Below are 24689 nucleotides of genomic sequence, written 5' to 3'. Positions count from 1 at the left end.
GGATTAGTATTTCAAACTATCACGCGATAGGTCGCAAAGTATTACGGATTACAAAACTGAAACTCACTACAAGGGAACTGAACTTCCTGGGAAAAGTAACGTCGACCCTTAGAATGATGTTCCGAATCTGCATTCTGAAGGTCACACAACTCCTAATGAGTGAGTGAGTGAGTGGGTGAGTTTAGTTTTACGCCGCACTCAGCAATATTCCAGCTATATGATGGCGGCATGTAAATAATCGAGTCTGGACCAGACAATCCAGTGATCAAATGGGAACCGATGACATGTCCCAACCAAGTCAGCGAGCCTGACCACTCGATCTCTTTAGCCGCCTATTACGGCAAGCATAGTCGCCTTTTGTGACAAGCATGAGTTGCTGAAGGCCTATTCTACCTCTGGACCTTCACATTAGCAAATACTAGGAGTGACCATTGATGGGAAAAAGACACCATACAACCGCAACAGTTGTTTACCAACATTTTCAACCTTGTCATCACTACCTACATTACGTTACCAACAGTATCAGCGTCACCAAACACAACCTACATTACGTTACCAACAGTATCAGCGTCACCAAACACTACAAACATTAACAGCACTACAAACATATACAGCACTACAAACATGACCGACATTGCCCTCACCAACAGTAACAGCCTTATTATTATTGCCAACTGTGCCAGTATTTCCAACATTGCCAACATTGCTAACTTTACCGCCATTGGTAAACAGGCTTCACGGATATTGATAACTCTACCAACATGACAACACAGCCAACTTACTGTTATTACCAGTGTCACTGATTTACCAACATTGCAACATTTTTAACATTGCAAACAACACCAGCATTACCGACTTTATCAATATTAACGACTACACCAACATTACCAACATTATAGCATTGTTATCTTTACCAACACTACCAACATTATCGGCTTTAATAGCACTATTAACATTAAAACATCGTTAGCATTACCAACACTGCCAAATTCAAGAAATCTTATCAACTTAACCAACACTACCGACACTATCAACAGTAACACTGCCAACATTACCAACACTATATTACCAATATTATCAACTTTACCAACACTACCAACGTTAACAACACTACCAAATTTAGCAACACTACAAACTTTACCAATATTATCAACTTAACCAACACTACCAACACTATCAACAGTAACACTGCCAACATTACCAACACTACCAACCCTATCAACTTTACCAACACAAGCAAGTTTACCAATATTATCAACTTTACCAATACTACCAACGTTAACAGCACTACCAAATTTAGCAACACCACCAACTTTACCAATGTTATCAACTTAACCAACACTATCAACAGTAACACTGCCAACATTACCAACACTACCAACCCTATCAACTTTACCAACACAACCAACTTTACCAACATTACCAACACTATCAACACTACAACATTAACATTGTCGACACTACCACATGTACCAATACTACCAACATTAACTCTACGAACTTTACCAACACAACCAACTTTACTAACATTACCAACACTCTGAACACTACAATACTGCCAACATTAACACCGTCGACACTACCAACTTTACCAACACTGACAGCTTTAACACTACCAGCATTATCAACACTGCCAACATAACCAACACTTCCAACATTACTGGCACTACCGACATCAACAAAATAACCATTAGTGACATTACCAAGCATTAATAACAACAACGTTCCCAGTATTATCAACGTCATCGACATTACTGATAGGGGATTAAGAGATATGGCTCCGGTGCTGCTTACTGAGGAAGGAAAGCCTAAGGCTTACATCACGTCACCTCCCCCCTACATATAGCTCTTGAGCAAGCTCATGACACCTCATCTGGTGATGACAGTATATATTGTCAGCTACTCAAACACATGCCTGAACCATGACTGATCACCCTGTTAGACATATTTCACCAAATATGGACATGTGAGAATTTTTTTTCCTCCTTCGTGGCGTAGTGAAATTGTGGTAGCCATTCCAAAACCTGGTCTGGATCACACAGATCCGTCTAATTACCGGCCGATATCTTTAACCAGTCGTGTCTATAAAATCACGTAAAGAATTGTAAATATCAATTTTTAAAAATTTGCATCTTGAAACCAGTAACAAATATACAAGGTAGTTTCCGGAAAACTGTAGTACTAGTGATCATTTAGTACGGTTGGAATCCTATATCAAGAATGCGATTATAACTAAACAGCATGTAGTATAAATTTTCTTTGATTTGGAGAAAACCTACACTACCACCTGGAAGCACGGAATGCTAAGGATTTACATGACTTTGGTTTAAGGGTCCTTTTACCTCTTTTTATCTCACAGTTTTTGTGCCACTGCCATTGGATCAAGAACGAACCCTTCTCGTTTACCGGACAACAGCTCTATTTTTTACAGTAGAAGCAAACGCTATTTTAACAGCTCTTAAATATGTTCAAGGACAGCCTAAACATAAACAATATATAGTCTATTCAGACACCCTAAACATAAATAATATATAGACTAAGTCTATTCAGACGCTCTAAACATAAATAATATATAGTCTATTCAGACACCCTAAACATAAACAATATATAGCTTATTAAGACTCTCTTTCTTGTCTTCAGGTGATTAAAACTTATTGCGTAAACATCCACTTTTAATAGAAATTATTGAACTATATAATGATCTTCCTACTGGCCAATAGAACATCATGATCTTCCTACTGGCCAATAGAACATCATCTGTTTGTTGGTTACCCAGTTACCCAGTTACCCAGTTACGTTGGAATTTTTGGTAACACAATGGCCGATCTTTCTGCCAAGGCAGCACTCAACAAATCTGTGAAACCACTTCTTATTCCACACACTGATTGTAAAGCTACCGTCAGATCTAACATCCGTGATCTGATGCAGAAGACGTGGGACACCCAAGTGGGTATAAATAAATGACATGAAACAAAACCTTACATTGATTAAATCTATTTGGGTTGTCAGTCCAGATTTGAAGAGGTCATCATGCGACGATGTCGCACTAGACACACAAGACACATGCACGAATATATGCTAAAAGGTGAGTATCCTCCGTTCTGCATCCCTTGTGATGAAAGAACCACAGTCAAGCATGTCTTGCTTTACTTTGTAGAATAAGTATTTTAAATCACAAACTATGAAGGATATTTTTAGTAATCTAAGTTCTCATTTAATTATTGCATTTGTAGATGAGTCAGATTTGTTGACTGGTTTGTAAATATAAATAAATATAAATACAATAAATATTGTATGACTGGAAGTTTAAATTAATAACTCAGATTGTTAGTGGCAAGAGAGGTTGAAGTACCGTATAGTTAAAGTTCTCCTGAGAGGTGTACGTAAGCCCCAAAAACGTTCGAAGTCAAATTTAATCTTCCACTTTTTTAGTTGTAGTATCATTGTCAGTTTAATGTGTGGCAAAACGTGCTTACAATCGTCAGCAGCTGAAGGGATGGTGTAAATCCAGCTAGGGTCCATGCAGGTAGCATTGGCACTGTAAGTCCCCATGGCTCCTAGTTTGGTGATCTACCTTCACTTGTTTGTGATCAATAGCCCATTTTACATAGTATTATCTAAAATTGTTTTCAGCTTTTAAAAATACATACTAGCTAGTTTTAACACTTTTTGTGCTACTCTAGTTATTTTACAGTCCTTTGATGACTGGTTCTTTAACTACTTGTATTTATTGTGTATTTTAAATTTAAATTTATTTTAAAAATTTACTTTACTCACTCACTCACTCCACACCTGCCATCCATGTAGCGTGACAAGAGAAGGCTTGGAACAACTTCGCGACACCAGATTCCGATTCCCGATTCCCTATGAGAAGGAAAATGAAACATTTCACAGGAAGACGCCCCAACGACAACATGTTCATTTGTAGATTAAAACCTTATGTCAAGCGGACGCACGTTATCCGATTATGAAATGCGTTGCCGTGTTCCGTATCTGTATTCAAGGTGAAACAACAGGTTTGACAACCATGTTCCGAAATAAACTAAGTTCAGAAATCCATACAAATGTCTTTAAATGAATTACAGTACAGTAACAAACCTGTGCAAGAAACGAGAGATTTGCCACTTCCTGGTCGGTAGATCTGTCTGTCTGTCTGTCGTTCGGTCGGTCGGTCAATCGATCTGCCTGTCGGTTGGTCGGTCGATCTGTCGGTCGATCTGACTGTCTGTTTGTCTGTCTCTCTGTCGCTCCGTCGATCGGTCTGTCGGTCTGTTTGCTTTTCTCTCTCTATCTATCTCTCTTTATCTCTCTCTCTATCTATCTCTATCTACCTCCCTCCCTCCCCCCCTCTCTCTCTCTCTCTCTCTCTCTCTCTCTCTCTGTCTCAGGTGCACTGTTAATCCCCTGGTCCCCAATACGGCGATCAACTTTCAGTTGCTGAGGATCTGTAACCTGTTTTTTTTTAAAAATGGAATTGCTGTCTGTGGTGGTAAATTTGTATGACAGCGTGCTACTTTTAAATTGAGAACTATGGTACTCTCGTAGTTTCACTGTCCTTCGACGACCGGTTTGTTTATGTTCTAAATTAATTGTTTTTGTGTTCTAAATTAATTGATTTTAATATTGATATGAATTAGCTTGTTCTCTCCACGGTATGGCTGAAATATGGCCACTTTGACGATAAATATTAACTCCTTCACTCTCCTTCCTATTGAGCCCAGAGGTATTTCCTTGTTTCGTATTTTCAGTTGAACCTCTAGAGCAGATTATTCTCGACGCAGAGGAAACAGTTCCGTATAAGCGTATTTATGTTTATACCATGTCTTTTGCTCTTTTGGTTGGTCAAGAGTATTTCAATGGTTTAATGTCATACTGACGTCAATCGTGTAATTCATCTGTTTACTTTACACTTATCTCCTTACAATAGTAGGTGTGCAGAGCTCATGGTGTGTTCTGGACAACAATACGTGTGTATAGCTCGTGGACATTTCTGGACAACAGTAAGTGTGACAACAGTAAGTGTGTAGAGCTCATGGACATTTCTGGACAACAGTAAGTGTGACCACAGTAAGTGTGTATAGCTCATGGACATTTCTGGACAACAGTAAGTGTGACCACAGTAAGTGTGTAGAGCTCATGGACATTTCTGGACAACAGTAAGTGTGACCACAGTAAGTGTGTATAGCTCGTGGACATTTCTGGACAACAGTAAGTGTGACAACAGTAAGTGTGTATAGCTCATGGACATTTCTGGACAACAGTAAGTGTGACCACAGTAAGTGTGTATAGCTCATGGACATTTCTGGACAACAGTAAGTGTGACAACAGTAAGTGTGTAGAGCTCATGGACATTTCTGGACAACAGTAAGTGTGACAACAGTAAGTGTGTATAGCTCATGGACATTTCTGGACAACAGTAAGTGTGACAACAGTAAGTGTGTAGAGCTCATGGACATTTCTGGACAACAGTAAGTGTGACAACAGTAAGTGTGTAGAGCTCATGGACATTTCTGGACAACAGTAAGTGTGACAACAGTAAGTGTGTATAGCTCATGGACATTTCTGGACAACAGTAACTGTGACAACAGTAAGTGTGTAGAGCTCATGGACATTTCTGGACAACAGTAAGTGTGACAACAGTAAGTGTGTAGAGCTCATGGACATTTCTGGACAACAGTAAGTGTGACAACAGTGAGTGTGTAGAGCTCGTGGACATTTCTGGACAACAGTAAGTGTGACAACAGTAAGTGTGTATAGCTCATGGACATTTCTGGACAACAGTAAGTGTGACCACAGTAAGTGTGTATAGCTCGTGGACATTTCTGGACAACAGTAAGTGTGACAACAGTAAGTGTGACAACGGTAAGTGTGTAGAGCTCATGGACATTTCTGGACAACAGTAAGTGTGACCACAGTAAGTGTGTATAGCTCGTGGACATTTCTGGACAACAGTAAGTGTGACAACAGTGAGTGTGTAGAGCTCATGGACATTTCTGGACAACAGTAAGTGTGACAACAGTAAGTGTGTAGAGCTCGTGGACATTTCTGGACAACAGTAAGTGTGACAACAGTGAGTGTGTAGAGCTCATGGACATTTCTGGACAACAGTAAGTGTGACAACAGTAAGTGTGTATAGCTCATGGACATTTCTGGACAACAGTAAGTGTGACAACAGTAAGTGTGTATAGCTCATGGACATTTCTGGACAACAGTAAGTGTGACCACAGTAAGTGTGTATAGCTCATGCTATGTTCTGGGCAATAGCAAGTGTGTAGAGCTCATGGACATTTCTGGACAACAGTAAGTGTGACAACAGTAAGTGTGTATAGCTCGTGGACATTTCAGGACAACAGTAAGTGTGACAACAGTGAGTGTGTAGAGCTCATGGACATTTCTGGACAACAGTAAGTGTGACAACAGTAAGTGTGTATAGCTCATGGACATTTCTGGACAACAGTAAGTGTGACCACAGTAAGTGTGTATAGCTCATGCTATGTTCTGGGCAATAGCAAGTGTGTGTAGCTCATGGTTTGTTCTGGACAACAGTAAATGTGACAACAGCAAGTGTGTATAGGTCATGATATCTTCTGGGCAACAGTAAGTGTGTCTTTGTGTATAGACCCATGAACAGACCCTTGAAGATCCGGGTTAGAATCGATCGTCAACAATTCATGCTAAAAGTAATAGTAATGCTAATAGTAATGGTATCAGTTCGTCAGACACGCTGACCCACTGTTGGAAGGACGTCTTTTGCTATTCCTGGTCACAACATATTAACTGAAGTAGTATTTAGCTTCATTTCAAAAACATTCGACCTGTGAACATCCAGCTTTGAATGGATCGTCAGTAACCCATGCTTGTCATAAGAGGCGTTTAAAGGGATCGGGTGGCTGGCTTGGGTGACACATGTCATCGTACCCCATTAGCGAATATCGATGCTCATGCTGCTGATCACTGGAATATCGTATATCACTGTAATATTGCAGAGTGTGACGTGAAACTAAACTAAGTTACTCACAATGTGTGTGTCCATGTCGTTATTGTCATTCACCTTGCTCTTGTCTTAGGCTACGTTTTTGTTCACAAACTTAAGTGCTTCATGTGGAAAAGTTAAGACGTCTATGATATACAGTTATTCATTGTACGGTTTCATATAAGTCTTTACCATTACAACGTGTTAAATATATGTTATTATGTCCCTGTGGTGGCCTTTCTTTACAGTTTTTAAATTCTGCGTATACTATTTTTAGAATCAACGTGCAATGAGTTTGTTGGCAACGTTCTGCTTTACCTGTTTTGCCGTTTCGTCTATAGGTAAGAATGTGCCTGTGAACAAATTATATTGTCATATGTTTATTACACACACACACACACACACACGCGCGCGCGCGCGCGCGCGCAGGCAGACAGGCAAGCACGCACGCACACACACGCACGTACCCTCGCATACAGTATATTTCAGATGCATGCATATATGCATGCATACACAGACACACACACACAGAGACATACATACATGCATACATACATACATACATACATACATACATACATACATACATACATACATACATACATACATACATACATACATACACACATACATACATACATACATACATACATACATACATACATACATACATACATACATGCATACTGATTTTTGCGTTGTCATCCATAGTAAATGTATTAATATAAATCTGTGATAAACTACATTTTTAAAGTCCTCTGCTGAGAGGTTTTCAAAATTTACTTGTATACTTGTACATGAACTATAGCCGATGTCACTTGAAATGTTAACTGAAATGTGTGTCATTTTAAACTGAGTTAATCTTTCAGCATTCAGTTGCAATCAGACCCAGCACTGTACACGCTGTAACAACACAGGCCACTGCATCACCGACTGCGACCCCGGTTACTATGATTACAAATGCACGTCTGTGTGCAGCAAGAACTGCAGAAATAAGACGTGCACGATTTCAAACATTGGCAGTGGTACCTGCACCCACGGCTGTCTCCCGGGATTTCAAGGTACCAGTTGCAACATACCATGTGACAATCCAGGAGGTAACTGTACCGTATGTCCAGGTGGTTGTGATGGTGGATATTGTCAGCTGGCGTCATCCTGTGTGTCTGGATGTGTGGACGGCTACTACGGGGCTGACTGTAAGAATACTTGCAACACTCACTGTAAGAACTGTTTGTGGATCTTGCAACTCTCACTGTAAGAACTGTTTGTGGATCTTGCAACTCTCACTGTAAGAACTGTTTGTGGATCTTGCAACTCTCACTGTAAGAACTGTTTGTGGATCTTGCAACTCTCACTGTAAGAACTGTTTGTGGATCTTGCAACTCTCACTGTAAGAACTGTTTGTGGATCTTGCAACTCTCACTGTAAGAACTGTTTGTGGATCTTGCAACTCTCACTGTAAGAACTGTTTGTGGATCTTGCAACTCTCACTGTAAGAACTGTTTGTGGATCTTGCAACTCTCACTGTAAGAACTGTTTGTGGATCTTGCAACTCTCACTGTAAGAACTGTTTGTGGATCTTGCAACTCTCACTGTAAGAACTGTTTGTGGATCTTGCAACTCTCACTGTAAGAACTGTTTGTGGATCTTGCAACTCTCACTGTAAGAACTGTTTGTGGATCTTGCAACTCTCACTGTAAGAACTGTTTGTGGATCTTGCAACTCTCACTGTAAGAACTGTTTGTGGATCTTGCAACTCTCACTGTAAGAACTGTTTGTGAATGTATCACATAAAACAGTGTCAGTGTCACAATCTAAAAACAAATTATCTAGATAGATTATACTTACATGTGTGTAGATGATACGTCACTTCTACATAGTTGATATCTTAATCCAGATAGAAGTTACTTTCATCTACCAGAATGATGTGCCTATATTTAAGGATATAAAGGATGTTATATGAGAGCTCGTGTCATGCTATGTTTATGACACGAGTTCCTAAATGTTATACCGATATACCGATATACCGATATACCGATATCTAGGCACGAGTGTCGTAAACATAGTATGTTATGGGCACGAATATAATGTTTTTTGGCTGGCTATCTGCCGTCGCCGCATATAGTTCGCAACGTCACAGAAGAACCTTGACGTCACGACATTGTTTATGATGTCACGTTACCCTGTCAAAGTGATATTTTGGCGTAGGGCATCGTATGAAAAATATGAACCCCGATATTTTCGCAAACGTAGTTAATAAATGATATTATTATCTACTTTGGAAACGGCATTAACTACGATCGAACTACTGACGTTTGTAAACATCATTCTTCTCCATAGATGTAAGTATCTTCTCCATAAATGTAAGTATCTTCTCCGAAGATGTCAGTTTCTTCTCCATAGATGTCAGTTTCTTCTCCATAGATGTAAGTATCTTCTCCATAGATGTAAGTAAGTAGATGTGAGTATCCTCTCCGTAGAAGTAAATATCTCCTTTACGCAGGTGTAAATATCTCCTTTACGTAGATGTAAATATCATCTTTACGTAGATGTAAATATCTCCTTTACGTAGGTATAATATCTCCTTTACGTAGGTGTAAATATCTCTTTTACGTAAATGTAAATATCTCCTTTACGTAGGTGTAATATCTCCTTTACGTAGGTGTAAATATCTTTGCGGAGTATAAATATCCCCTGTACGTAGATGTAAATATCTCCTTTACGTAGGTGTAAATATCTCCTTTATGTAGGTGTAATATCTCCTTTACGTAGGTGTAAATATCTCCTTTATGTAGGTGTAATATCTCCTTTACGTAGGTGTAAATATCTCCTTTACGTAGGTGTAAATATCTCCTTTATGTAGGTGTAATATCTCCTTTACGTAGGTGTAAATATCTCCTTTATGTAGGTGTAATATCTCCTTTACGTAGGTGTAAATATCTCCTTTACGTAGGTGTAATATCTCCTTTACGTAGGTGTAAATATCTCCTTTACGTAGGTGTAAATATCTCCTTTACGTAGGTGTAAATATCTCCTTTACGTAGGTGTAAATATCTCCTTTACGTAGGTGTAAATATCTCCTTTACGTAGGTGTAAATATCTCCTTTATGTAGGTGTAATATCTCCTTTACGTAGGTGTAATATCTCCTTTATGTAGGTGTAATATCTCCTTTACGTAGGTGTAAATATCTCCTTTACGTAGGTGTAATATCTCCTTTACGTAGGTGTAAATATCTCCTTTACGTAGGTGTAATATCTCCTTTACGTAGGTGTAAATATCTCCTTTATGTAGGTGTAATATCTCCTTTACGTAGGTGTAAATATCCCCTGTACGTAGGTGTAAATATCTCCTTTATGTAGGTGTAATATCTCCTTTACGTAGGTGTAAATATCTCATTTATGTAGGTGTAATATCTCCTTTACGTAGGTGTAAATATCTCCTTTATGTAGGTGTAATATCTCCTTTACGTAGGTGTAAATATCTCCTTTACGTAGGTGTAATATCTCCTTTACGTAGGTGTAAATATCTCCTTTACGTAGGTGTAATATCTCCTTTACGTAGGTGTAAATATCTCCTTTATGTAGGTGTAATATCTCCTTTACGTAGGTGTAAATATCCCCTGTACGTAGGTGTAAATATCTCCTTTATGTAGGTGTAATATCTCCTGTACGTAGGTGTAAATATCTCCTTTACGTAGGTGTAATATCTCCTTTACGTAGGTGTAAATATCCCCTGTACGTAGATGTAAATATCTTCTTTTCATGCATGTCAGTAACTCCGTTACGTAGATGTAAGGACGTTCTCTACGGTTGTAAATATCCTCTAAGAGAATGCTTCTTTTTTCGAATGATAACAGGAATGAAAACATTTGCCATTTCAAAAGTAGGAAGTCTAAGTATCACAATATTAAAGAATCATAATGGCCATCATTGAAACAACGAGATATGGCAGCTAAGTAGGGTCTTCAAAACTGGCATAGTCAAAAGTAAAAGGTACCCTCTTACAAACATCTACAAAATCAATCAGGCTATGGTTTTTATTCTGCGTTTGAAGATCTTCATTGATTGTTCATGTTGAGATAATGACTTCTTCCGGGTACTATTTATGTCGTCCGGATGAAACAACGAGAGCGTATATTTACAATTAATGCCATCCAGATACCATATTGATAACATATGTTTACTATTAATACCATCAAGATAATAAAATGATAACGTATGTTTACCATTAATGCCATACAGATATCACAATGATAACATATGTTTACTATTAATGCCATGCACATAAGACATTGATAACGTATATTTGCTGTTACTACCATCCACATAACACATTCATAACGTATGTTTACTGTTAATGACATTCATATAACACAATGACAACGTATGTTTCCTATGAATGTCATCCACATAACACATCGATAACGCATATTTGCTGTTAAAGCTATCCACATAACACATTGATAACGTATGTTTACAGTTAATGCCATACAGATATCACATTGATAACGTATGTTTACTATCAATGCAATCCACATAACACATTGATAACGTATGTTTGCTGTTAATGCAGTCCACGTAACACATTGATAACGTATGTTTACTATTAATGCCATCCACATAACACATTGATGACGTATGTTTACTGTTAATGCCATACACATAACACATTGATAACGTATGTTTACTGTTAATGCCATCCACATAACACATTGATAACGTATGTTTACTGTTAATGCCATCCACATAAGACATTGATAACGTATGTTTGCTGTTAATGCCATCCACATAACACATTGATAACGTATGTTTACTGTTCATGCCATCCACGTAACACATTGATAACGTATGTTTACTATTAATGCCATCCACGTAACACATTGATAACGTATGTTTGCTGTTAATGCCATCCACATAACACATTGATAACGTATGTTTACTGTTAATGCCATACACATAACACATTGATAACGTATGTTTACTATTAATGCCATCCACGTAACACATTGATAACGTATGTTTACTATTAATGCCATCCACGTAACACATTGATAACGTATGTTTACTGTTAATGCCATCCACATAACACATTGATAACGTATGTTTACTATTAATGCCGTCCACGTAACACATTGATAACGTATGTTTACTATTAATGCCATCCACATAACACATTGATAACGTATGTTTACTGTTCATGCCATCCACATAACACATTGATAACGTATGTTTACTGTTAATGCCATCCACATAACACATTGATAACGTATGTTTACTGTTAATGCCATCCACATAACACATTGATAACGTATGTTTACTATTAATGCCATCCACATAACACATTGATAACGTATGTTTACTGTTAATGCCATCCACATAACACATTGATAAGGTATGTTTACTGTTAATGCCATCCACATAACACATTGATAACGTATGTTTACTATTAATGCCATCCACGTAACACATTGATAACGTATGTTTACTATTAATGCAGTCCACATAACACATTGATAACGTATGTTTGCTGTTAATGCCATCCACGTAACACATTGATAACGTATGTTTGCTATTAATGCCATCCACAAAACACATTGATAACGTATGTTTACTGTTAATGCCATACACATAACACATTGATAACGTATGTTTAATATTAATGCCATCCACGTAACACATTGATAACGTATGTTTACTGTTAATGCCATCCACATAACACATTGATGACGTATGCTTACTGTTAATGCCATCCACATAACACATTGATAACGTATGTTTAATATTAATGCCATCCACGTAACACATTGATAACGTATGTTTACTGTTAATGCCATACACATAACACATTGATAACGTATGTTTACTGTTAATGCCATCCACATAACACATTGATAACGTATGTTTACTGTTAATGCCATCCACATAACACATTGATAACGTATGTTTACTGTTAATGCCATCCACATAACACATTGATAACGTATGTTTACTATTAATGCCATACAGATATCACATTGATAACGTATGTTTGCTGTTAATGCCATCCACATAACACATTGATAACGTATGTTTACTATTAATGCAGTCCACGTAACACATTGATAACGTATGTTTACAGTTAATGCCATACAGATATCACATTGATAACGTATGTTTACTATTAATGCAGTCCACGTAACACATTGATAACGTATGTTTACTGTTAATGTCATACACATAACACATTGATAACGTATGTTTACTGTTAATGCCATCCACATAACACATTGATAACGTATGTTTACTATTAATGCAGTCCACATAACACATTGATAACGTATGTTTGCTGTTAATGCCATCCACATAACACATTGATAACGTATGTTTACTGTTAATGCCATCCACATAACACATTGATAACGTATGTTTACTATTAATGCCATCCACGTAACACATTGATGACGTATGTTTAGTGTTAATGCCATCCACATAACACATTGATAACGTATGTTTACTGTTAATGCCATCCACATAACACATTGATAACGTATGTTTACCATTAATGCCATACAGATATCACATTGATAACGTATGTTTGCTGTTAATGCCATCCACATAACACATTGATAACGTATGTTTACTATTAATGCAGTCCACGTAACACATTGATAACGTATGTTTACAGTTAATGCCATACAGATATCACATTGATAACGTATGTTTACTATTAATGCAGTCCACGTAACACATTGATAACGTATGTTTACAGTTAATGCCATACAGATATCACATTGATAACGTATGTTTACTATTAATGCAGTCCACGTAACACATTGATAACGTATGTTTACTGTTAATGCCATACACATAACACATTGATAACGTATGTTTACTGTTAATGTCATCCACATAACACATTGATAACGTATGTTTACTATTAATGCAGTCCACATAACACATTGATAACGTTTGTTTGCTGTTAATGCCATCCACATAACACATTGATAACGTATGTTTACTGTTAATGCCATCCACATAACACATTGATAACGTATGTTTACTATTAATGCCATCCACGTAACACATTGATAACGTATGTTTACTGTTAATGCCATCCACATAACACATTGATAACGTATGTTTACTGTTAATGCCATCCACGTAACACATTGATAACGTATGTTTACTGTTAATGCCATCCACATAACACATTGATGACGTATGTTTACTGTTAATGCCATCCACGTAACACATTGATAACGTATGTTTACTGTTAATGCCATCCACATAACACATTGATGACGTATGTTTACTGTTAATGCCATCCACGTAACACATTGATAACGTATGTTTACTGTTAATGCCATACACATAACACATTGAAAACGTATATTTAGTATAATACCATCTAGATTGCACAATGATAACGGGGTTCACTGTGTGTTTCAGGTAACCAGGGAGGGAGATATTCCGCATATTCAAACACTGCAGTGATCGCGTTGTCATTCTTTTGTGTGTATGTCACCCTCACAATACTTGTCACAATCGTCCTGAGATGTAGGGACATAACGCGGTGAGTATGAAGCACATTCTTTGTGCCCTCATTCATTGCACATCAGACTGGATGTGTTTCACTGAATCAACTGTAGGCGTTCTATGATAATTTAGAGAAGTAGAGGCTAGGACTCATATTCAGTAACCCATGATTGTCTTGAGAGGTCAGGGGCTCAGGCTCGATGACTTGGTTGACATATGTCATCTTATCCCACTTGTGTACTTGTGATTCTCATGCTGTAGAACACTGGGTTGTAACTGAATGACAACAGCTTCCTGTTTGTAGCATAGAGCAGCGTTTCGATGTTGATGCATAGCGTCAACCACTGTCTCGCATACGACTTTGTAAACTTCTGATTATGAAAGTGATGACCAACCAATCAATCTACCATCCAACCAACCAACCAACCAACCAGACAGACAGACAGAACCACACAAGCACATTATGGCGCTGTCTGCCAGACTTTTTACGATAGACTTGTATATTAGCACAATTGTACCTGTAAACCTCACTCACTGACTACATGTACTGTTCCTGCATATAAGTGAAAACATGATGAAAAAACAAACAAATAAAAAACTACAGTGATTAGAGACGTTTTGTTTCAGAGAGGGGTCACGGGAGCCAGTGGAGGACGAGTATCACCATATACGACACAACAGCAGAACTTCTCCAGGCACGGCTCTGCACACGGATGAATTATACTCGGAACTGGATGACATCAGCACGGATAGAGTTGTGGTCTTTCTCTAGCAGCATGTGGCGTTTAGAACCAGTAATGAGGAACATGAAATTTGTCGTGACAAGGACGTGTTTTAAAGCTGTTGGGAATATTGGACATTGTCATGTTTGTTTGTGTGCCTCAAGAAAAACCAACGCAGTGAAGTTAAAGACAAAAGACATTTTCAGTGAGGTGAGGTGAGGTGAGGTGAGGTGAGGTGAGGTGAGGTGAGGTGAGGTGAGGTGAGGTGAGGTGAGGTGGAGAATATTTCGCTCTTAAGACGACATCTTTGCGTGCGTATGTCTGGCTGCTTGAACTAGCTCACTGAGATACCAAGCCGCAGTTAAGTATGAATAGCCCACTCAAACACATTATACTGACTCCGAGCCGACAGGCCCTTGTTGTACCAATTAATGCCGAGCGCCAGGTATGGGACCAAGAAGTACCATATGCTAGCGTCTTTTGGTATGATGTGGCGGACGATCGAATACGCAACCTTTCGCTCACCGGAGGACGCGACACGACACCGACTTGTGGCTTTGGTTAATACTGTGGTACATTATGTTTAGTTGAAAACAATGTGTTATCAACTGGATGAAACTAACTTCTATTTAAGCAAGAGTATCAGCAAGGTGTTGTTTGTTTGTTGTTTGTTTGTTGTTTGTTTGTTGTCAGTAATACGGCTAAATGCCGGCGGAATGCAATTAATGGACTCTGGACCAGACAATCCAATGATCAACAGCATGAACATCGATCTAGGCAACTGGGTTACGATGACGTGTCAACCAAGTCAGCGAGCCTGCCCACCCTATCCCGTTCGTCGTCTCTTACGACAAGAAAGGGTTACTGAAGATCAAATCTAATCTGAATCTGGACAGGTTACTCTAACCGTAGCACATATATAGTATTTGGTTCATGTATTTCAACAAGTCACAGTCCTTCTTTTCGAAAAGGTGGGGAATCATGACATATAAATATTAAGATATTGTACACTTATTGTCCTCCTGAGAGGGTAAGTTAGTCCCGATACATTGAATCTACAAAAATTATTTTTAAATACAGTATGTTTGCCATTTAGGTTTGGTTTAAATTTGACTTCAATCGCCAGCTGCTGAAAGCTTTATATAAATCCGCCTATAGTCCATGCAGGCTACAAGGGCACTGAAAGTTCTCATAGCCCCTCGTATGTGATCTACCTTTATTTGCTGGTGATCTATATCCCGTCTGTAAATTGTACTATAGTCCATAGTGATATTAAGTGCTGTGACACTCAAGTACTTTTACTGTTCTTCGATGACAGGATATTTACGTTTTCAATTTATTGATTCTGATATTGATTTAAATTAAACTGTTCTCGTCACGATATGCTGAAATATTGCTGATCAGACGTTAAATATTAACTCACTCACTCATACCTGGTTTGACAGTTTCAAGGAAGGTCAATTAAATCGCCAAGAATATTTCTTGTATCTGATTTTTATGCAATAATACTGTAGTTGATTTCATTCGTTGTGCGAATATACTCTTTAAAAAAAGTAGGGGAACTGTACTTTTACGAATGTATTACCACAAGGATTTCCTTCAAAGCAAAGCTGTTCGTTCAGTTATCCCCCATGTTAGGTGACTGGAGCAAGATTTCAGGTTTACAATTTTCAGTCAGTCGTGTGTGATTTGACCCTGAAAACCCTAACCATGCACAGATGAAAGAAAATTATCGGCAAAAGTGGTCTACAGTGATTTGTCGACCTGCCTATAAAAGGTCAAGATTCATAATGGCACCCCATGCAGGTGTAGGAGGCTCCCACGTAGTGCATGTGCTTTCCATACATTGTGTTTGCGTATAACGTGAAATGATGCTGTATACACAAGATGAATGTCATTGTAACGTTCCTCAATGGTTTTTCTTTCTACCAGACTTTAAATCTTCAGGTTCCCCTACTTTTTATACTACGGCGTCTGCAATGTGCTTTTGTGACTATTTAGTGCCGGACGTTGACCTATGCCACCATGCATTGACCATCGCGATGTTTCTCGGTCGGTAATGACCGTCAAACCATACATTGGGCGATTCATCCAGGCTGTCTCAACAGGTCAACGACATGAGTTTACAGAATTGATTGATCCAAAACTAGGCTATACAAAATCGAGGTCAAGCGTTGAATCAAAACGCTGCATGTTACTGGGCACCTGGAGATCGATGTCTGTGGCCCTTTACAATTGTTCTTTTGCAAGCAATAAAATACGTACCAATTAACGTTGTTGCAATTGTATATTGATGAGCGTGGTTTGATGACGTCGAAACGAAACGTCAAGCCAACGTTAAGCTAACGTAAAGCCAACGTTAAACCAACATAAGCCATTGTTAAACCACCGTAAAACCAACGTCGTGTCATTTTTATAAATAAACGTAAAATCAGTAGCAACCAAACATCAAGCTAACGATCAGCCACTGTTAAACCAACGTCATGCCAACGTCTAACCAACGTCATCTCATTTTTAGGCCAACGTCAAGCCAAAGTCCACCTGAGGCGGTGCATCCTTGGCTTTGGAACGAAAATGATATAGGGTGGCATGACTCACAGAACTTTCTCTCCATGTTCTGAGTAACCCATTCTCTTCCCACAGAGGTTACTTGACATATCTTCCTACGAACCTCTGTTCTAATACGGCCATATTTCGCGGTTCTCATAAAATACTCTAGCGGTAAAATATGACAGCAGATTTATCTCCCCTTTTTCTCGCACCATGAAAGGGTCGTATTAGAACAGAGGTTACGTAGGAAGATATGACAGTATGACAGGTAACCACTGTGGGAAGAGAATGTGAGTGACCATTCACAGGACATATATATATACCGCCATATTTCGCGGTTCTCATAAAATACTCTAGCGGTAAAATATGGCAGCAGATTTATCTCCCCTTTTTCTCGCACCATGAAAGGGTCGTATTAGATTCACAGGATATATACCACTATGGGAAGAGAATGTGAGTGACCATTCACTTCCCACATTCTCTTCCCACAGTGGTTACCTGTCATATCTTCCTACGTAACCTCTGTTCTAATACGACCCTTTCATGGTGCGAGAAAAAGGGGAGATAAATCTGCTGTCATATTTTACCGCTAGAGTATTTTATGAGAACCGCGAAATATGGCCGTATTAGAACAGAGAACAGAGGATATATATATATATATATGCGTCTGTGTACCATCTTATCTTATCTGCCTCTCCGGGGTTCTGTTGTTATGGCTTCTACATGTATACACTCTGCTGCCCAGTTAGTTCCCATTGCTATTGTTAATTATTCATTGTATATTCAGCAGAGTATAGACATATAAAAGTCATAACAACAGAGTGGCTGAGTGGGTTAGGCGGCAGAATTTGTGTGCTGGTGATTAGGTGCCTGACCCTGAAAGTGTGGGTTCGAATCTCGGATGGGACTCAGCCCAACAAAAGAAGTAGAATCTACACTTTACTAGGAGAGGGTAATCCCAAATATAATTGTAGTGTTCACAAAATTATTTACGAGTCCCGTGCTGGGATTCGAACAAGGTACCTTCTGGTCCGAAGTCGGACGCCTTGTCCACATGACCAAAGAGGTGAACCCCGTCAGCAAACTGAGAAGGTAAGGATGTCATCTGTGGGATGACTCCACTCCCTACTGCCTAATATCGACCATACCAGGTAAGTAGAAAATATTTCTGAATGCGTTTTTATCCGATGTGAATGACATGTCATGTCATGGATTGTTATGCTTTGTGGGTTTATTTCTTACATAATCAAAAGTGAACAACGAGTTGCAAACCAATTGGAAACTGTTTTATTTATTTCCTGATATTCTGAGGCCTTATCATGTCATTTTCCTGTTGTATACGTGTTGAGTGTCTTTGTCGAGACCATATCAGTTTATCAAAATTGAAGAATTTTTTTTCCTTTTGCCAAACAGTGGCTGTGGGAGTCCTGCTGGTTAAACCGTCCCAAAACTTTCCTCTCGACTAGATAATCATGGAACCGGTGGTGCAGCCTAGTGGTTAAAGCGTCCGAAGAATCAGGCTCGATTCCTCACATGGATACACCGTGTGAAGCCCATTTCTGGTATTCCTGGAATGTTGCTATAGAAGCAGTAATTCCAGGATTCCAGGAGTATCAGAGCGGGGGACACCAGAAATGACCTTCGCACGCTGTGGCCATTTGAGGAGAGATTCAAACATAGAGAACGAAAAGTGCAGGATTAGAGATGGAGGGATTCAGACATAGAGATGGAGTGATTCAGACATAGAGAACGGAAAGTGCAGGTTTAGGAATGGACAAATTCAGACACATAGACACAGAGAACGCAAAGTGCAAATATAGCGATGGAGAGATGGCGAGTACTAGTACTCCTTATCAGCGGAATAGTTCCGCATAACATGGTTACACCGGAGCGCCTTGTACACAATATCCGCCATGCAGGAAACAGAATGAAACCATTCGCACAAATAGTTTTCATTTCCACGATAATTTGCGTTTTACATATACCAGTTACTAATGCTTCGTGCGTTAAACGTGTAACAAAACACGTAACAAGATCTAACTAGCGCAATAAATACAAAACAAAAACCTTATAATTTCAGCGTTTATGAACACTACGTTATAACAACTACAGCAGATAATTTCAAGTTTCACGGAAGTCATTCCCATGGAGACCATCCTTCAAAGGGACGACCGTTCATATTTATGACAATAATATGATAACAGTGATAGATATCATACCACAGCACATTTGATTTAGATACATGTGGGGTGTAATTTACTTACAAGGGTAGATACTGCAACGACGGACAAACAACCCTTGGGTGAGTGAGTGAATAAGGTTTTAGGCCGCGTTTAGCACAGTAACATGGCGGGGGACAGCAGAAATGAACTTCACATCTTACCCATGTGGGGAATCGAACCCCTGTCTTCAGCGTGACCAGTGGACGCTTTAACCACTGGGCTACCCCCTCCGCCCCAAAAGAGATCCGAAAGACTTGAGAATATCTGTGCCAACCTTCGACCTCTAGTTATGTCACCCAACCCGTGAAGATTCGGGTTAGAATGTCTTCAGCAAACTTAACTGATCGGGTGGTCAGTCTCGCTGCGTTGGTTGACAGACGTCATCGTATCCCAAACTCTGTAGATGGCTGCTCGTGCTGTTGATCACTGAATTGTCTGGTCCAGACTCGATTATTTACAGACAGCCGCCATATAGCTGGAATATTGCTGAGTGCGACGTTAACAACAGATCAACCAGCCAACGACTGGCCTTGTGGTTTCAGTATATTGATAAGCTTCATGGTAGCTGATTTAATAGACAAAGAGAAGTCCATTACTGGTAACATTGTTAAAATGACGTAAAACTGTGCTCACTCCCTCTAGAATTCGTACAACATATCACACATGAGATAATTATAGAAGGATGCAACTTACCACTGCACGAAAGCCAGTTTATATCTGTGTCGCTTTCAGAGACAATCTCGTAGTATCCATAACATTATCACTCAAATGTTTTGCCTCTACACCGTCTCCTCTCAGTTTGATCTGACCCGTAACTAGCTATTCTCTTTATTGAAATTTTATTATCCTAAAACTCCAGCGAATCTGAACAGGAAGAATATGGGTTTGTGACTACCAAACTGTTAAATTATAACGATAAAGAATCAATCAGTATTTACCTGAGTGTTGTTAATGAGTATTACGTGGACGTTCGAGATGCAATCAGAATGTATGAGGGGTCTTGAGTAAACGTGTGAGTCGGTGAGTGGGTCTGTGAGTATTTGAGTGAGACGGTAAGTGCTTGAGTGAGATCGTGTGCCCATGTGTGAGTGAGTCTGTGAGTGAATCCGTGACTCATTGTGTGAATTGATGAGTCCTTGATGTCTGTGAGTGTTCATGTGCATTAGTCTGGAGGTGCTTGAGTGAGTCTGGGAGCAATTGACTGAATCCGTGTGTGCGTGTGTGAGTGCGTCTTCTGTGAGTTAGTGAGTGAGTTTGTGAGAGGCTGAGTGAGATTTTGAGTCCATGCGGGTTTGAGGGAGTGAGTGGGTACATGTGTTAGTGAATAGGTGAGCGTTGGAATGGGTAAGTGAGTGAGTTTAGTTTTACGCCTAATTCAGCAACATTCCAGCTATATGGCGCCGATCTGTAAATAATCGAGTCAGGAACAGAAAATCCAGTGATCAGCAGCATGAGCAATTGGGAAAAGATGAAATGTGTCAACTAAGACAGCGAGCCTGTCCACCCGATCCCGTTAGTCGCCTCCTACGACAAGCATAGTAGCCTTTTATGGCAAGCATGGGTTGCTGCAGACCTATTCTACCCCGGATCGTCACGGTTGTGCTGGAATGAGTCCGTGAGGGACTCTGTGTGTGCTTCAGTGAGTCCGTGTGTGTTTAATTCCGTGAGTCCGTGAGTCTTTGAGTGCACGAGTGAGCTTGTGAATGAGTCTGTGAGTCTTTGAGTGCACGAGTGAGCTTGTGAATGAGTCTGTGAGTCTTTGAGTGCACGAGTGAGCTTGTGAATGAGTCTGTGAGTCTTTGAGTGCACGAGTGAGCTTGTGAGTGAGTCCGTGATCGTTTGAGTGAGTCTGTGAGTGAATGTGTGAGCTTGAGTGAGTGTCAGTGCTTGAGTGAATCTGTAATTGAGACTTTAAATGCATGAGTGAGTCTGTGAATGTGTGAGTGAGTCCGTAAGTAGGTCTTTGGGTGCATGGGTGAGTATATGATTTAGTCGTTTGGTGCTTGAGTGAGTCCGAAAGTAAGTCTTTAAGTGCATGGGTGAGTGCGTAAGTGCGTGAGTGGGTCCGTATGTAAGTCTTTAAATGCATGGGATAGTCTTTGAATGTATGGGTGAGTCTGTAAGCGAGTACGTGAGTGCTTAAGCTACGCCGTCTGAGTGCTTAAGCTACGCCGTCTGGTGATATGACTATTCTGAAACTGTTGGACGGTAAATATAACCTAGTCAAAACTTACATTTACAACTCCATTCGAACACCTCTTTCACGTTAGAGAGCAGTTATAGATAGCCGAGTAGTAAAAGCGTTGGTTCGTCACGCCGAACACCCGGGTTAGTAACCCCACATGGATTCAAAGTGTGAGGCAAAGTTCTGGTGCCCACCGCGGTAATATTGCCGGAATAGTGCTAAAAGCGGCGTAAAACTAAACTCACTCATATATTGATCAGGACTACGTCACAGCAAAAATTACTCATGTAACATATGCCATGGACTAACGATGAAACAACAATCATTCAACATACATTCAATGACGCACATATCGATCTGTCTTCGTTCTGGGTGACATCTGCCTGTCCTTGTTACAGCAGACGACAGTTTATCGTGACTTTGGGGTGCCAGGCTACCGCTTGCTGAAAATATCTGTCCAGCAATCTTACCTTGTATTGCTTCAATCAAACTGATCCGTTGTGTTCACGATTATATTAATAACATTTTCTCCTTCGTCTTTGGAAGGTAAACAGTAGAAGATCAGCATCTCTCCAACTGGAGTTTACGACAGGAGTGTTTCGGTGACATAATTCGGACATTCCCGGATGTTATGAAGGCTCTAATTGATATTTTCAAGAGGACTGTGCCCGTGGGATCAAACAGTTTCAGATGCTGTGATTGTGAAATGTGACATCTGTGACCACGATGTCGTGATATTGCTGGATTATTGCTAACAGCGGCGTAAAATTAAATTCGCCCATCACCATGACATTATTCGGATATTCACAGATGTTCAGAGTGCTATAAAAATGATATTTTCAAAGCATTGTGTTCATGACACTGTAAGACGCATTCAATTTTCCGTGTGATAACATGCAATACACCAGTTTCTATGACATTATCCCATGTAATACCATGCACGTATGACTGGAATGTATAATTATTTGATAAAAGACGTATGTGAGAGTAATCGTCTTGATTGACCGCATTAATGGGGTCAAGATGTTACGGCCATAAAGCACAACTGCATTGATGTGTGGACATACATGGGTTACAACACGTATAACAGAAAACAGGATCATTTCGTCATCATGACGCTGATTATTATAGCAGTGATGACAATCGTCTTTGCGTGACCATTTCTGTTCAGTGTGCGTCCGTTCGAGTTATGCAGGACACGCTGTATAACGTATTCGTGTCAATACACGACTGGAACACTAGTAAATCAGCTCTACCCAAAGGATTTATGTGAATTTAGATGGAATCGAGCGGATACAGGACTTGAGAAATAGTAAATCACCGCTACCTATAGGAATTATGCTGCGATGTAGGTACCCACGTTTACAGCGAAATCTTGTCAGTATATGAGTGTTGCTTTAACAGATCAGAGCTACCGCAGGCACAAAAAAGAATGTAAAGAACACTCTATTCACAAAGAAATAACAATTACTGAATTTATTTTGGAAGCAAAAATGTTACAAATGATGTAAACGCAGTTGTCTTTCATCCACAAGTCAGACAACTCACGAGGATGGTGTGCACGTGTTCCAATTTACATTCGAGGGGGTAACAGATTTGATGAAAATAAGCAACCTTTGACGCCGAAGGCTGGACAGAAAACTCGTGAGAGCTAGAGTCCCGGTCTTGTTCCACATAGAAGCACGTATGTATGGTTCCCCGGGGGATGAGATAGACAATGATCGAGATAAAAACACCAGTGCCTTGAACATGTACTTGTTCCGTGAATATGTACGCTATATGATTATCATATAATAATGATAATAGTAACAGACGAATGTGGCATGCGTTGTTTCAACAGACTGCCTTCAAAGTATGGTTCTATTCTCCGAGTCAGCAATGGGTACCGTGCGAGATAGATGACAGTCTGACTGTTAACATTGCGGCAGCACCTGGTTGTATACTCCCCAGGGATCTGATAATGCTATTCCAAAGTGCTACTGGATGGTATCATGTGCACTTACTCGGGTTCATATGTGCCTATATTTAAACTCCGGAAAAGGCATATTTGCAATTAGACTTGAAAGATACGAAATGATTCCTTGGTACATTTGGCGAGCATCGGAAGGGCAGGTCTATTGTTCTCAACACTAGACATAAAACAACTGTTCAGAAGTTGTTCAGGAAGATGAGGTTGAAGACATTTATACCATGCATATTCTTCTATTTCGTTGCAATACATACTATAATTTTATCTTTCTTCATTTTGTACAAGAGTTGGGCCATACGACCCAAAACACCAAAGCTTGAAGCAGTCTACTCGAAAACGTGGGACTTTCATTTCATGCAACATGCTCCTAACATAAGTCGGTCAAAACATCGATCAGTGACAACAAATTACCCTACACATCACATCGGTCGATACTCCCTTAACAATCCAAGTATATGCTTACATCGTAAGGTTGACCTTGTGTTTATCGTCAGCAGTGCGTGTGACAATTTCATTCGCCGTCAAATCATAAGATCAACATTCGCTAATCAAA

At 39.5% G+C, this 24689-nt stretch overlaps 1 protein-coding gene across 1 annotated transcript; it reads left to right on the top strand.

The window, feature by feature from the left end:
* Positions 1-4912: 4912 nt before the first annotated feature.
* Positions 4913-17482, top strand: LOC137260459 (scavenger receptor class F member 2-like). Its single transcript, XM_067798121.1, has 5 exons — positions 4913-5000; positions 7251-7314; positions 7843-8169; positions 14402-14525; positions 15116-17482. Exons 1-5 carry the CDS (start codon positions 4944-4946, stop codon positions 15258-15260), a joined length of 717 nt encoding a protein of 238 aa, XP_067654222.1. The 5' UTR covers positions 4913-4943; the 3' UTR covers positions 15261-17482.
* The last annotated feature ends 7207 nt before the right edge of the window (positions 17483-24689 follow it).

This window comes from Haliotis asinina, chromosome 13, assembly GCF_037392515.1.
Source record: "Haliotis asinina isolate JCU_RB_2024 chromosome 13, JCU_Hal_asi_v2, whole genome shotgun sequence".
Lineage (NCBI taxonomy): Eukaryota > Metazoa > Mollusca > Gastropoda > Lepetellida > Haliotidae > Haliotis > Haliotis asinina.
This window is presented reverse-complemented; position numbering and strand designations above follow the sequence as displayed.